The sequence below is a fragment of the Gossypium hirsutum genome, chromosome A10, assembly GCF_007990345.1.
Source record: "Gossypium hirsutum isolate 1008001.06 chromosome A10, Gossypium_hirsutum_v2.1, whole genome shotgun sequence".
NCBI classification, from domain to species: Eukaryota; Viridiplantae; Streptophyta; class Magnoliopsida; order Malvales; family Malvaceae; genus Gossypium; species Gossypium hirsutum.
Window position 1 is genome coordinate 1 of NC_053433.1, and position 15823 is coordinate 15823.

The 15823-nt window shown below is 33.9% G+C and overlaps 1 protein-coding gene and 1 pseudogene across 1 annotated transcript; both read left to right on the plus strand.

Annotated features, from left to right (window-relative positions):
• The first annotated feature begins 2717 nt into the window (after nt 1–2717).
• On the plus strand, nt 2718–8377 carry LOC107925068 (lysophospholipid acyltransferase 1-like; annotated as a pseudogene).
• A 1015-nt stretch (nt 8378–9392) lies between these two features.
• Nucleotides 9393–12247, plus strand: LOC121208165 (50S ribosomal protein L9). Its single transcript, XM_041078659.1, has 4 exons — nt 9393–9866; nt 9966–10100; nt 11072–11176; nt 11711–12247. Exons 1-4 carry the CDS (start codon nt 9720–9722, stop codon nt 11783–11785), a joined length of 462 nt encoding a protein of 153 aa, XP_040934593.1. The 5' UTR covers nt 9393–9719; the 3' UTR covers nt 11786–12247.
• Nucleotides 12248–15823: the final 3576 nt, after the last annotated feature.

The following is a 15823-nucleotide window of genomic DNA, read 5'->3' on the forward strand; positions in this document are numbered from 1 at the left end:
CTGATAATCGGCAAAGATCTTCGGATAAACGACATCTTTTAACAGCAGAAGAAATTAACTGAGAATACAAAAAACGAAAGGAAATTAAAGAAAAAAAGGAGATTAGAGTGGATTAACATATTATTATTATCTGGTTTTTTCCAAACCTAAGATTGCTTTAAGGTATCTATTATTTGGTTCGTAAAAGTATATTGTGAAAATTTTTTGGACTGAACACCATTGAAAATCACATAATCCAGTTTAGGTAGGTAAAAATTAAAAAAATTAAAAAATTTCAGACGACCTGAAACATCAATGAAAACCTCAATTGTTTAAGCACCCAACCAGCATAACCCAGAATTCAGAAGAAAAGAGAAAATAAATTACAGCAAATCTAGAAATTAAAGAAAAACACAAAAATAAAAAGCCAATAAGAAAAAAAAAGAATAAAAAGGAAGACATGAAGCAGAACTGTCTTACCTGAGACAATGTCGATTGAGACTGAGAAAAGACTAATATTTTCTTCAATCTCAGGAGCAGCTAAAATAGAAGAACACGGAAAGAAAATACGGGAGATGATATAACCATGAAAAATGGTGCCGCTTCACTCAAAGGTAAAAGACCTTTTGTGGCGTTTTTATCGCAAACAACCCTCGACCCCGAAGCCCCAAACCCCCAACCTTCAAACGCCAAACCCCAAGGAACCAACAGGAAAAACGATGTCACCTTAAGAAATTTTAATGGATTTAGCTCAATCAACCTATATGAGGCAAATTTATAGCATTATGTATGATATGCACAGCTGCTCAAAACATTAGGCGCATTCTATGTTCTACCTTGATTGAAAGCAAATGATCAATTATCTATCCTATTAAGCTATATGAGAAAGCATCAGCACCATATTAAACACGAGACTAATGTCTTTCCGCTCCTCAATTTCAATGTTTTACAATACTCCTTCCCTGAATCATGGATTCTCCGTATCACTAGGCAAAGCACCTTGTCGACAATTTCTGAGTTCAGTGGCAAGTTGGCCCATTTGGTTTGCTAGGTTTTTCAATGTGGCTACTTGGGTTTGGATTAAGGCATCATTACAATGCAACAAAACTGAGTGGGACAAGGTAAATAGAAAACTATTTATCTTTTCGAGGCAATGAAGCAGGAGTATCCCTGAAGTCTTATGCATTATCAAGAACATAAGGAAGATCTAGCAATGGTGGTGGCCGTAGGGTGTTGGAGTGGAGAAGGCAAAGTTATTTTGTTAGGGTTAGGGATTTAGAAATTAGCCGTTCGAAATTGGGGGCAGTGACTTGAAGAGGAAAAGGAAACTAAGGGTATTTAATTAGGCATTTGATTTGGTGCCGGGCCGGCTACGACCCATAAATTTTTTATCATATTTAAATAGGCCAGAAAAATGATTTGGACAAAAAATGAGGTCCATTTAAATGACAAAAAAATTATTTTTTAATATTATTTTTTGTTATTTTTTCTTTATTTTATTATTATTTTATTATTATTATGTTGCTACTATTTTATTGTAATTGTTTGGATATGGTATAAAACCTATTTTTTTAATAATTTTGTTATTATTTTAAAGAAATTTGTTAATTTTGTTATTATTTTAGAGATATTTACTTATTAAGTTACATCTATCTTAGTTTATTTAAGTATATATATTTTTTAAAATTTATTTTTAATTTTTGAAAAATATTTTAATATTTCAAGTATTTTTAATATATTATATATATTTTTAAATTATATAAAAATAATATAAAAAATTAACAAGGGCAGTCTAGGTCGGGCCTAAGTTTTAACATTTTTATTCGAGTCGAGCTTGAATAAAATTTTAGGTTCATTTTTTAACCCGGGCCAAACTTAGGCTTAGTAAACAAGTCTAAACTTATAGTCGGGCCCAGCCCGACCTGACCATGCTCACCTCTATTAATAGTATATGTTTTTATTAGTACATTTTACTATTTCTATAATAAATAAATTTAAATAATTAAAAAAAGCATTAAAGTGATAAAAGAAATTAACTTTCTATAGTTTTATCATTGTAGGTTTGTTGAAAAATATATTAATATTATATTTAATATTTAAATTTTATTAAATCTTTTTTGTAATATGATACTTAAAATTTTAAAAATTCGATTTTGATTTTAAATTTAAATTTTTGATATTTTAAAACATACTCGCGTGTAATTTATTTTTAAAAATTTTATTACATTAAATAGACCTAAAATTTATTTTCTTTCTTTGTTTTTAAACCGTTTGTCATGCATTATTCCTTAACTTTATTATTAACTTTAAAAACTAAATAATCATATTTTTTCTTCTAACTAAAATATTTCTTAAACAAAATACAATATTAAACTCTCTCAGCCAAAGGAAAATTGAGTCTGTTTTTTCAGGTTTTTATTTTTCTTTGGGCCTTTTTTATTTTTGGGTTTGTCTTTTAATTCTGATGATTTAACGTGTTTTTGCATTTTAATAATAGCCCAATACTTTTCTTAAAAAAACAACCCTAAACCGCCTGTGGGATATCCTTCTAATGAGATGTTCTTCCACCAGAATATCCCTTTTAGAGAGAATCACCAGGCGGAATACTCCTGTAATGGGATATCACCATTTTCAGTCAAACATACCGACCCTTAATCGAACTTAATATTCAAACCTAAGGTGCGCTTCAATCGGCAATCCCACCCGTCCTTGCCACTCTCCATTCAATACATGACAAAATGCCGCATATGAGAATAAACAAATAAAACCCCTCAGAGTAACATACAAGTATATTCAGAATACCTGACTTGACCACGGTCGCATTTGATCATAACCAAGAACAAATCTCCAGTTTCGTGCATCTCGAGATGCAACGCAAAATACACGGTTAAATTTCGAAGCTAAACATCTTTACTCAGCCTTTACGGGAGCGTTGCTTTCTTATCTGTCATTTGGGTTTTCCTCAAATCTGCACTTTTTGGTGCCCATGTTGTTGGGTTATCTTGCAATGGTTCTTTATCGTCCCAAGTGTTGGATTATCACTTTTTTCTTGGGTTTCGGTTTTTTGATTGGCTGGTAAGTCTTTCATTGGTTTTTGTTAAGAAACTTTTCGTGGGAAAACTTTATCTTAAGATTGTTATATTCTGTCCTGTTTACATGCTTGACATTGAAAAAGATCAGCATTTTGATTTATGCTTTTGGGTTTGTAATTCTAGAAATTGAATTATTTCTATTTTTATCTTTAGGAAAAGGTTGTAGAGGGGAAAAAAACCTGATGGTCATGCCTGCTGGGTTTTCATGCTAAATTGACTGGCAAAATTATATGTTTGTCTTCTTGAATACTTTAGTAAATGCATATACACTTTTCATTCTTTTTAATGTATATGGTTGTTGATGATGCTGGTGAAAATTTGTGGGAAGAATATTGCTTATGCAACACTTGATTGATATTAGATTATCTATTGAAGTTTCTTTGAAAATCCTTTTAATGCATGCGCTATAAACTCAGTCTCTGTAAATAGTACTTATTTTAGAATCTTGACTATTCCTTTTTTATATGTTTGTAGCCATGTATATTACATGAGCGGGGATGCATGGAAGCAAGGAGGTATCGATGCCACTGGTAAGCATGTTAGAGTTTCTCCTTCATATTGCTGTATTGAGCATTGATGAATCTTCAACCCTTTGTTTATTGCAATTAGTTCATCGTGATACCAAGTTGGGATAGCTCCTAAGGATAATGTTAGAAAAAACCATTTGCATTGCTTTGGCTGCATTGGACTAGGACACATCAAAAGATGCACCTGCTAGAAGAATGGAGTAAACAGATGACTTGCAGATAAAAGGTTGAAGGGGCACCAAAAAGGGACCTGGTTTGAGGTGATAACAAATTCTATGAATCTATTAGATTTTGAAGAGAGGATGGCGGCTGATAGGAATGATTGGAGGAAGAGGATTCATGTACCTTATGTAAATGTCTGTAGGTTTTTGTTCTTGTAGCTGACACTTTGTTTGGACTGTAATGCCTAATAAGTTCCTGCTTTGACATTTAATTCACATTGTTGAAAATGCATCTATGTACGTTATTATTTAAGGTTTCCCATGGTTTTATTATCAGTTTTCTAGGGATTTCTTTTGTACTTTATACATGTTAGATAATTGTGGGGCACCTTCTTCTGATATTTAGGTGCGTTGATGGTCTTGACACTGAAAGTCATTTCATGTGCAATGAACTACAATGATGGATTGTTGAAAGAGGAAGACTTACGTGAGGCTCAGAAAAAAAATCGGTTAATTAAGCTACCTTCTTTGATTGAATACTTTGGGTACTGCCTGTGCTGTGGCAGTCACTTTGCTGGTCCAGTTTACGAGATGAAGAACTACCTTGACTGGACTGAAGGGAAGGGGTTAAGTTTGTTATGTTGCTTGTATTTCTGCATGCCTTTTCTACTCTGAAGATACCAGGATGCAACTTTGGTGATCTTTCTTCTTATTCTTGCCCTCCTCCCCTTTTAAAGATTTGGGCTCATTCAGATAAAGGACCATCACCATCTCCATATGTAGCAACCCTGCGAGTGCTTGTCCAAGCTGCTTTTTGTATGGCGATGTTTCTTTACCTTTCACCATCTCGTCCCTTGTCCTGGTTTACTGATCCTGCATACCAAGAATGGGGATTCTGGAGGAAGTTGAGTTACCAATATATGTCTGGTTTTACAATGCGGTGGAAATATTATTTCATCTGGTCAATTTCAGAGGCTGCTATGGTTATATCTGGCCTGGGTTTCAGTGGATGGACTGAATCTTCACCACCAAAACCAAAATGGGATCGAGCAAAGGTTGTTGATATCCTAGGATTTGAGTTAGCAAAGAGTTCGGTGCTGTTACCACTTGTCTTGAACATACAAGTTAGCACCTGGCTTCGTCATTGTGAGTGTTTCTAGCTGCTATTCATTTCTGTGTTTTGTTGGTCAGTTTTGCTTAAATATGCTGTTGGTGTATATTGTACATGTAAATATAATGCTTAACAATATGAACAACTTTTGGAATTGGTTTCTGATTTCATTAAGGTTGATCCTCTGGCTTTTATTATTATTATTATTATTATTCTTGATGGCTAGATGCTGTCCGGTGGTAGGTATATGTCCCCCAATTGTCTAAATCTCCATCAAATGTTAAATTTTGTGTGATGAGTCAAAGCATGGAAGAAAAGGATAAATTAGTTAATCAATAAGTTTTTTTATATATATATTTTTGGATATAACTTTTTATACGTTTGATTACAATATTTTATGGCTTTTAGCTTTGAAAGTAACAGCAGTTATTTTAGGAGAAGAAGCCTGGTTTTTTCCAGCTACTGGCCACACAGACCGCTAGTGCTGTTTGGCATGTGAGTCATTTGCTACACTACCGAAAAATCTTTGTGATGTTCTTATATTTGTCTTCCTTTTGTAAAAGGCAATTCTAAAAAATATGATAGTAGAATTCACTCAAAAATTTCCTGGTGCTAACCTTTTGTTCTTGCCTTCTCTGATTTGTTTTAGGGACTGTATCCTGGGTACATCATACTCTTTGTTCAGTCAGCTTTGATGATTGCTGGTTCAAGAGGTATTGATTCGTGCATCGTTATTGTTATTCCAATCATTGTATTAGTACATTTATTTGCTCACCTCTCACATTTTCTTTCTGAGCAGTTATTTACCAATGGGAAAAAGCTATACCCACAAATATGGCTCTTGTGAAGAAAGCATTTGCCGTGATGAACTTTGCTTACACAGTTTTGGTTCTGAACTACTCCTGTGTTGGCTTTATGGTTACTCCCTCTCTTTAGTAAAGTTAAACCATTAATTTTTTGAAATTTATCATCTTTGGGTGATAATATGCTCACCCAATCAAGCTATTAATTGGTTGGCCATGTCACTGGACAGATGGTGTGGGATGATCAAGATAATATTATTTCCGTAACTTAGCTTTTAATATACTTCCCTTGTTGTATCGTACAGCTATTAAGCAAGCACGAGACACTTGCATCATATGGGAGTGTGTATTATATTGGAACCATGATTCCGATAGCATTGATTATCTTGGGCTACATAATACCTGCAAAACCTGCCAGTTTTAAAGCTCGTAAAGAGCAGTGAGTACTGAGTAGGCCAAAGCCAATTTTCTTCTTTTTGGAGTTAGATTTGTATCGTTTGCTTTGACCACTGAAATTTTCGGGTTGGGTTAAATATAAAATATAAATATATTTAAAATGTTTTTTTAACTAAAGAATATAACACATAATATAATCCAAATGAAAATATAAATTCCCCACCCCAGCCAAAATGACAGTTTCAACAGCATTTTTTTTCCATTTTCATCTCAAGCGGTGACGCCTCTGTTAGTTCTCCCCAACCACCCAACCTTTGTTCATCGCACTGACTCACACCTTATAGCCTCCCTCATTTTACAAGCCACGGCACCTCCTCCTCACCATTCGACCTCCCTCTTTCAGATTCACTAAGGTATTTCTTGATTTAGGATTGAAGCTCATTGACTTTTGTGGTTATTGATTGTTATTTGCATTCTTTGTGATTGATTACCACTTAATTTTTGTTGGTAACCTTTTTTAAAAAATTGAAGAATTGGAGAATTTCAACCCATTTGCTAATTGCAAAGGTTTTTGTCGATTTGGGTTTCATGATCATATACGGTGGAGATTGTCAAGATTCGTGTATGCATATATGCTTTCTTTTTCATACTGCTAGGTAGTTGCATTCATCATTAAGGATTGGGTATATTTTCTTTAAAATAGTTGGGATTGTTCGTGTTCTGTTGGGTATGATTTGCAACTGTATTTTGATTGGAAGTTTTCGGTAGACCCATGGTATCTCTGTATATCAGCTGAATGGGAAGTTTTGTGTGATTATTGATATATCCATGTGGTGAAATACTCAGATTTTGGTTAAAGATAGAATTATATTCATCTGTTACCTAGCCTTATATTCAAAACGCTATTTGGTTAACAATGGAAGTTTAACAATACCGAGGGTTTTTAGCTGCTTCCATGCTATTTTCTTCTTCATATCTGGAAAATATTGCTATCTAATTCAGAAGTACTTCTGGGTAAGTCTTTTTTTCTCAATTTTCTACCTTAAATATTGATGAAATCATTCATCTTACATTCTTTTCCTATTTAGATACATTCATATATTTTAATGAATTTGGGTCTCCCTGGTATTTTAGGCGATAGTTTATTCTTAATAGAACTTTGGATATGTGGTAAATATTTTTGCTTTGGGGAGTAAATTTTGGTACAGAAATTGCATATTAGTCCGACATCATCTATGTATTCAATTGAATAGTTCCGGGTTGTTTGGTTCTTGAATCCGGGACCGATAGTGGCTCATTAACAACATCGTTTGCAAGGGCTGTGGCGCCAACGGGACATGTGTATACCTTTGATTTCCATGAACGGAGGGCTGCCTCAGGTAGGTAAGCCTTAATGTTTATTGTTATAGTAATTGCATAGGTTAAACTTGAACACTGGGTTATCTTGAGTTGATGTCTTTATAGATCTACATTTTGTTGCCGTGATACTTCATTGTCTCTAATTGTCTCGGTTTACAAATCTTTATTAGTTTCATTAGTGAGTGCATTGTTATGAAATTTTGGTTTCAAAGATTGTTATGAAATATGATTCTAGAAACTGCTTAGGTTGAGCTTGAATTCTAGGTAGATTTAAGAAGTCTGTTCAGGTAGATGTATTCTTTGAAATACGACATTCTGTTGCTGTCATGCTCGTAGTCTCAAAATTATCTCGGTTTTATGGAACCTTGCGTAGGACTCATTTATGATGCATATTTTATCCCATTATATGGTTTCTGTTTGTCTAATTTATAATAGAAAGATCCAAGGATGGTTGTTTTTTTTTCTTTGATTCTTCTGTGTTGGTTTCCGAAAGAAGGAATATTTTACGATTTTTCACTCCTTCAACAGAGAGGACTTCGAGAGGACTGGAATAAGCACTTTAGTCACTGTAGGAGTCCAAGATATTCAGGGTGAGGGATTTCCCGATCAGCTTTCTGGGTTGGTTAACTCCGTATTTCTGGACCTATCCCAACCTTGGCTAGCCGTTCCTTCAGCTTGAAACATTGAAGATGGAACTCTGTGTTCCTTCTCAATGTGTATCGAACAAGTGCAATGTTCATGTGAAACTCTTAGATCTGATTTTACAGGTAACATATTAGAAACAAGTTATCCTATCTCGTTCAAGCAGTTTTTCTTTTAAAGCATCATGAGCTTTGGTTGTAATATGCACGGATATATGGACCTTTGAAATACTGCTCCGCATGTATGAAATCCGTGAATGGAAAATGGATCACTCGAAGGTGAATGGAAAATGTATGAAATTGTGTCACCTCTGTCTCCCTTTATTCTGATTGTTACCTTCTTTTCTTTTCTTTTTTATTTATTTTCTCCTCCCTTTCTTTACTACCCAGATTCTATCTATTTCCCCAATTTGAATTATGAGATCAAGAAAAGTTCTAACTTAATTTGGCCTTGTTTTACAAAAAATGAAAAGTTGTTTTAAAAAAGATGAGGGATAATAAATGAAACCTTACGGTAAAAAGCTTTTTTTCCTTTTTATTTTTTTGTAACTTATGCATGGCAAAAGACTTTTTGGGGTTCTGATTTTAGGCTTGGGGTTTGTGAGTCTTTAGACTTAGGGTTGCGAGGCTTTGGGCTTCTCAGCTTGTGGTTTAGAGTTTAAGGTTACAGGCAAAGTTAAAGGAAAAGAAAGTCATCATGATCAAATTGTAGCAAATTGTAACGCAGCATTGAACATATTTTGCAAACCACATACCATTAAATTATAGAAATTGGTAGTCCAAATGTTTGTGCATCTTATAGACTAATTTGAACTCCTAAGAATATGTTAATCAAAGGGAAAGAATAAACTCAGACAATCAGTTCACATATTGATAAAATCGTAGTTTACCCTCTAAGATCATGTTCGATATAATAGAGCTTCTATTAACAATCAAGTCATTACTGGAATCCTCGTCAAAAATATCTGAGAATAGTAGGAGGTAGAGAGAAGCCCATGATGCAATTAAAGCATGGGAAGTTGAAAAGCCCCTGTACAAGATAAGGCTATCTAGATCAATGTTGCAAAAAAATTTAGGAAAGAAAATTTTTTATATAAGAAAAAGGAAAAGAAGAAAAGAACATAGGACAAAATTGCACCGATTGTTCCATTCCACTTTTTCCTTATCACTTACACTATGTTTGGTTGGGTGTATTGGATTAGCCAATACACCCCTAATCCGTGGGCCCCACTTAAGCCCCTCTTAAGCAGGTGTTTGGTTCAATGTATTGCCTAATACACCCCTAATACGTTACGCCCCTAATCCCCGAAATTCTCTGTTTTCTAATCCCTGGCTTCTCCTCAGTTTACATCCGTTTTATTTTTCACGCCCTAATTTGCCCTCTATTTCCTGGGTCTGTCTCTCTTTATCTCCTTCATTGCTTGCTTCGCCTTCGGCCAGTAGCCCCAATTTCTTGTCGAGCATGCCATAGAGAAAGGCAAGAAAAGGCTTTTAGCTTTTTCAGTCCACTCGAAAAACCCTAAACCCATCTGAGTTTCCCACCTCGCCGTGCGATCCATTTTCCCGCTCGCCGAGTTTCCCACTCGCCGTTAGCCGGCGATCCATTTTCCCGCCCCTCCGCCAAATCAGGTACTTGAAGTTAGGAAATTAATGGCTTATATCCAGTATGGAAGACATGCCCTTCGGCAAATTATCAAAGAAACGAATGTCCAGCAAAGCCATGATCGTTTGATGCAACCTCTGTTCTATGCTTGTCAAGGAATTAGATACAGAAAGTTGGATGTGATTCTTACGACGGTGAGTCATTTCGATCCAATAATCTTTTTCTTTTCTCAATTTTTTGTTGTTTCAGATTGCAAAATATCATTCACGTTTGCTTTTGCTTCCATTTTTTAGAGCATTGAGAAACTTGGCAAAGCTGGTGAGACTGTCAAAGTCGCTCCTGGTTATTTTCGCAATCATCTGATGCCGAAATTGCTTGCTGTTCCTAATATTGATAAGTTCGCTTATCTCATTAAGGAGCAGCGTAAGGTCGCTTTCTTCTCTCTTTTAGTTTGTGTTTGATGCTTGAAACATGTGTTCTTGCAATGCTGTTTGTTTATAAAAAGAAGTTTTTCAGTTGATATTAATCATAATCGTATTGTTAATTTACAAACAAATATGCATCAATTTGTTTTCCCTTAAACACACACATCTGTATGCATTACCTAAGTCTCTCATGAACCTTTTGTCATGACACATTCAAGGAAAAACAAGCTTGACATAAAGGTAGAACGTTTTCAGTTTGTTGCTCGGATTATGGGGTAAGCTATGTTGGCTGGACTTGGGAGTGGATTTGGATATGTGAATGTGACCGATATGAGTATATGTTGCTTTTAAGGTTTTTTTCTTGTATTTGGAGGAGTATATCTCTATACTATGTCTGTATATGTATCAGACAAAAATATATTACGGAAATGAATAGTCCATCTAACATAGGGGGTGAGTGCTAGATACAATTAAGTGTTCGACACAAGTATACTTGTTTTTTCTAAGTTTTTCTGTATATTTAGAAGATCATACACATATTTATATCCGAATGTGTCTGACACAGGTTTTTTAGGAAAATGAAGAGTCTGAGTAACAGTGTTTTCATATTGCTGTTGGTTTTTGGTTAGATTTTGCTTGTTATGATATAAGTAATGCCTTTTCTTAGACATGTATTATCTGCTATTTCAGCCTTAAGGAGGAAACATGTCTCCAACTGCAAGTATATTAAATCTTGCGTTCTCTCTCACTCTCTCACTCTTATTGAGGATTCATATGTTGCGTATGGATATTAGATATTGATGAAGTAAAAATCCATTCCTTATTTCAGATGCACATTCTGCTTATGTAGTTTTGTCAAATTAAGTTACTGTTTTGAAAGTCTTTATTTGGTGGAGTCACTTCTGATATGTGGGATATTGTGCTTTTCATTTTCAGTTAAATGATAACTTACCAGTGGTATACTTCCTCATCAGATTTATCAACCGAAGGAAGAAGAGGTTCAAGTAGTTACAAAGAATGTGGAAGATAAGAGCAAAGTATATGAAAAGGCTGCATATCGTCTACTTAATGGCCGGCTGGTTAGTTCCCATCTATGAAGCCCTTAATTTCGTAAATGTTTTTTTCTGGTTTAAATGTCTGATACTTTATCTGCCTTCCTCCCAACACATGGAAATACACAAAAAACAGCCTCTCAACAATGTTTGTATGTGTGTGTTTTTAAAGGGTTTGGGGAAACAAGGTCAAGGTGTGTGGGACTGAAACATTGGACCTGCCTCTTCTATGGTTAGGCTAACAATAGTGGAACTAGGCATATGTGGGATAACAATAGTGTCAAATTTTAAATTAAGACTTGTTTAAATTCTTTTTTGGTACAAGCAAAGCTTACATTACATTCTAAGTGGGAGGAGGATGGGGTTTCACAAGGTTCAAACCCTAGATAGCATGCCAACACTTGAACCCACATACAACAAGTTGCCACTAGACTAGTCATAATTGATTCAACTTGTTAGTGGTGAATCTTTTTCAAAAGTTTGTTGAAGCTTGAAAACAGTAATTGTATTTATGTCAGGCTCTTTGTGGTACGAGTGTGTAACTTGTATTGCATTTTATAGGTATTGAGGAGATCTATCAATGTTGAAAAGTTTCGTGCCCAATCGACCAAAGATGACCCAATTGACATAGCTTAATCATAAAACGTTTAAGATGTGGACTTGAAATGTTATGATTTTGTTATTTCCATTTACGCACTCGATTAATCTCCTCCTTTTATTCCATTTCAGGTTGGAAGGCAGCTTTGCGTTCAAATTGATCCTAAAAATCTGCACCTTCCAACACCTTTGGAAACATTTGGACTGTTTGATGTGCAATTGCGGATGCCAAAATCCATACCGCTCCCAGAAGGAAGGTATAATTGGACGCTTAAAGTTAAAATCCAAGGTAAATAAACGGACAAGAGGAAATAGGAGGTTGACTGAAAAGAGCTTTCAAGCTTGAGGAACCGTCTTCTTTTCGAATTAGCTTGAGAATGGAATGATAGGAATCAAATGTTGGATGATTATTGACCTTTGTTGTCTGATTATGCTATTTACCATCTGTTCCAACTCTTTGTTTTACCAAAAAAGAGTAATAATTTCAAATTTTTAACTAAATCACAATACCGAACTAAACGTGCGCGCGAGACGAATATTTAACGTCTCCAAATTCATCAAAATAACAACTTTTATATCTGCACTTTTTAAGTAGACATCCTTAAAAAGATTAATTGTTAGAATCAATTTTTGGGTAAAATCATTTTGAATTCAAGCTGAGTTTATTTGAATCACGGCTATTGTTATCGGGATTTATTCGATTCAACAAATTTACGCATATAAAACTTCTACGTTCACTCTGCACCACTTGCATCTTATTATTATTTAGTACACTTACAGTCCAATTTCACAAACAAAGCTATATCGATTTTTTTTTATTTTAAAAAACATATGAATTAAGAAAACTTAATGATTTATTAACCCCAATATGAAATTAAAAAACTTCATTATTAACACACCAAATAAATAGTCATGCATAAAACTTTATGTTACATCTGTATCTAAACTTGTATAATTATATAATGTGAAAATTTATTATAAATTATAAATTATATATTTTAATTAAAATATATTTAATAATAATTATGTTAAAATATGATTAAATTATTTATTACTGATAATAATAATCTTATTAAAATTTAAATAATAATAACAATAATCATTTACCAAAACAATTTTATGCTAAGGGTATTCTAGTCATTTTAGTTTTTTCCATTATGCTATTACACCTCTATTCCATTCAACCAAACACAAGATTACTATTACGCCTCTATTCCATTACATTCAACCAAACAGTGGATTAGCTATTACACCTCTAATCCAATACACCTCTAATCCCAATACACCTCTAATCCAATACACCTCTAATCCAATACAGCGAACCAAACGCACCCTTAGTTTTCAAACATTATTTAAAAATAAATTTCAAAGCTCAGAGGTCTAGCCTAGAAATGGAGTCTAATATAGAAGTAAACTGGGTTGTATTTCTCTGCTTCATTATTAATATAGAAGAAGTAAACTTTTTCTTTATCACTTTTTCTTTGTTTTTATTATTATTATTATTTAGTTTCAATTTGTAATAAATGAAAGTTTGAAAGGATTAATTAGACAGGTGAACAACTCAACTCTTTCTTCATTATGTCTGAGTAACTGATGTCATCATTACCAGAGAAAACTCTCTCATAAATTTTACTTTTTTAAATAGAAAAACTAAAAAAAAAATCTATAAAAACGTAGCAGATACATAGAAAAATAATAAATGAAAAGATAAAAAGTTACTTTTATTTATTAAGATTACAATAAATAACTCTTTCATTCCAGTCATTGGAGATTTGAAAACTCTACAGTTTTGCGGCAGTAACGATGTAATGACCAGAAAGTCGGTGGAGTCGAAAATAGTTATTTCAGAATGTTGTTTTTCAATGATAGAATTTGTGAACGGTCGTGATTTATTTTGATTTCTTCGATGTTGACTGATATGACTTTCCCGTCAATCTCTTACTTGTTTAGTTAGTCGAGAGGTTACCGAACAACTGAAACACCTTCGAACAGAAACCCCCAACCAAAATTGAAATCGAATCCCTAATTTGAATATAAATCTAAAACCCCAAACTAAAACCCTAAATTAAAATCCAAGTCAAAATCCAAATTCTAGGAACATATCCGGGTAACTAAATTTAAGGCATTCTGAAACATTCTATTGTTGCTCATTCTAGGCGAATGTGAGATGATTTCTATTGTATGAAATGTGATCTGTCCATTGGTATGTTTTCGAAGCCAAATTTTGTTCTGTGGTAAAAGAACCAATCCCCCAAAGTAGACTACTTGAAACAAAAAAACTTTGAAATTCTAAGCAAGTTGTGACTTAAAATGAGCCAAAAAATCTCGGATATTTTGAAATATAGAATACAAATTTTTTTTTATTTTATTTCAATTTAATATTATTGTTTGCTAAATTATGTTTTGTTAATGTAAAAAACATATTAAATTACTTTTGAATTTTTTTGTTGATATTTCATATTTATATATATTACAAAATTGTAGAATTTTAACACTTGTTTAGTTACTCGAGATGCTACCGAACAACCGAAATGCCCTCAAACAGAATCCTCGAACCAAAATTGAAATTGAATCTCTAAATCAAATTCAAATTTAAAACCCCAAACCAAAACCCTAAATTGAGATCGAAATCAAAATCCCAAAACATATTTTAATAACTAAATTGAAGGCTTTCTAAAACCATCTATTATCGCTCATTATAGCCGAACGTGAGATGATTTTTATTATATTATATGCGATCCGTCCATTGGTATGTTTTTTTAAACCGAATAGTGTTTTGTGGTAAAAGAACCAAGCTCCCAAAGTAGCCGACTTAAAACAAAAAACTTTGAAAGTCTGTAACAGCCTTCGCCCGAATCCGACGCCGAAACAGGGTTCGAAGTGCTACCGGAATTAAACATTAATAAACGAACAAAACTGAATCATAAATCTGTATTTCAATTTAAAATTTCTCAAATTTCATCTTTAAGTCTCTATATGGACCTACGAGGCCCCAAATATGCTTAAAAAGTGATTTGGGACTAAACCGGAAACTTTGAAAACTTTTCCTTGAGAATAGGGGCATACACTCGTGTGGCCTACCCGTAGAGCTCCCATGGCCGTGGGGCCAGCCCGTGGGCAGATCTATCTTGTTCACACGGCCATAGGACTAGCTTGTGGGCGATTTTGACTTTGCCACACGGCTTGGGCACACGCCCATGTGACTTAGCTGTTAGAAAACTTGATTTTTCACCATTTTAAGCTATTTTCTCATATCAAACACACCTAGTTCATGCCCAAAACATTGACTTATAAATCTTGATCAAATAACATTCATTTATCCATTTCCTTTACCTAAACACAATTATACACTAATAGAATCCAACCAATCAATTATTTCAAGCCAAAACATGTACATTTCATTTTCAAACACAAAACATCACATTCAACATACTTTGCATACTTAATCATTCATACAATTATATTATCAAATCACTTCCTATACATTCCATATAAATCAAAAAGTTGTTTAACAAAATCTACCGGAGTAAATCTGGATAGTGTGATCCTTGTTGTAGATCCGATCCTCCGTATGTATATAAGTCAATCTACAAAACAAATATCATACACAAGTAAGCTTATAAAAACTTGGTAAGCTCATAGGCATAAAAACACAAATCTTACCGAACATTGTACACAATCATATATCTTTTAATTTAACTATTTTATCCTTTAAATCAAAAATTCATTATTAAGCTCATTTGAATAATTTCCATGTTGCTATTCACGAATTTAACTTCTTTGGGGCCCTTTTTTCTCATTTATTTCCATTGTCAAATTATGGAACACTAATGGAATTGAGCGCTTCATTATCACATTGCCATAGTAAACTATGAACTTGTACATTGTCACATATAACACACCGAAGCCATAGCTCTGCTATGGTCTTACACAGATCACATTACACACCGATGCCATATCCCAGATATGATCTTATACGGAATCACATTATCATGTCACACCGATGTCATAGCCCAGATATGGTCTTATACAGGAACACATATCACATTGCACCGATGCCATAGCCCAGCTATGGTC

Excerpts from the sequence above, each read along its gene's own strand:
- LOC121208165 (XM_041078659.1), top strand. The coding sequence starts at position 9,720 with ATGGCTTATATCCAGTATGGAAGACATGCCCTTCGGCAAATTATCAAA. Across the intron at positions 9,867-9,965 it reads TGGATGTGATTCTTACGACG|AGCATTGAGAAACTTGGCAA; the intron begins GTGAGTCATTTC and ends TCCATTTTTTAG. Across the intron at positions 10,101-11,071 it reads TCATTAAGGAGCAGCGTAAG|ATTTATCAACCGAAGGAAGA; the intron begins GTCGCTTTCTTC and ends CTTCCTCATCAG.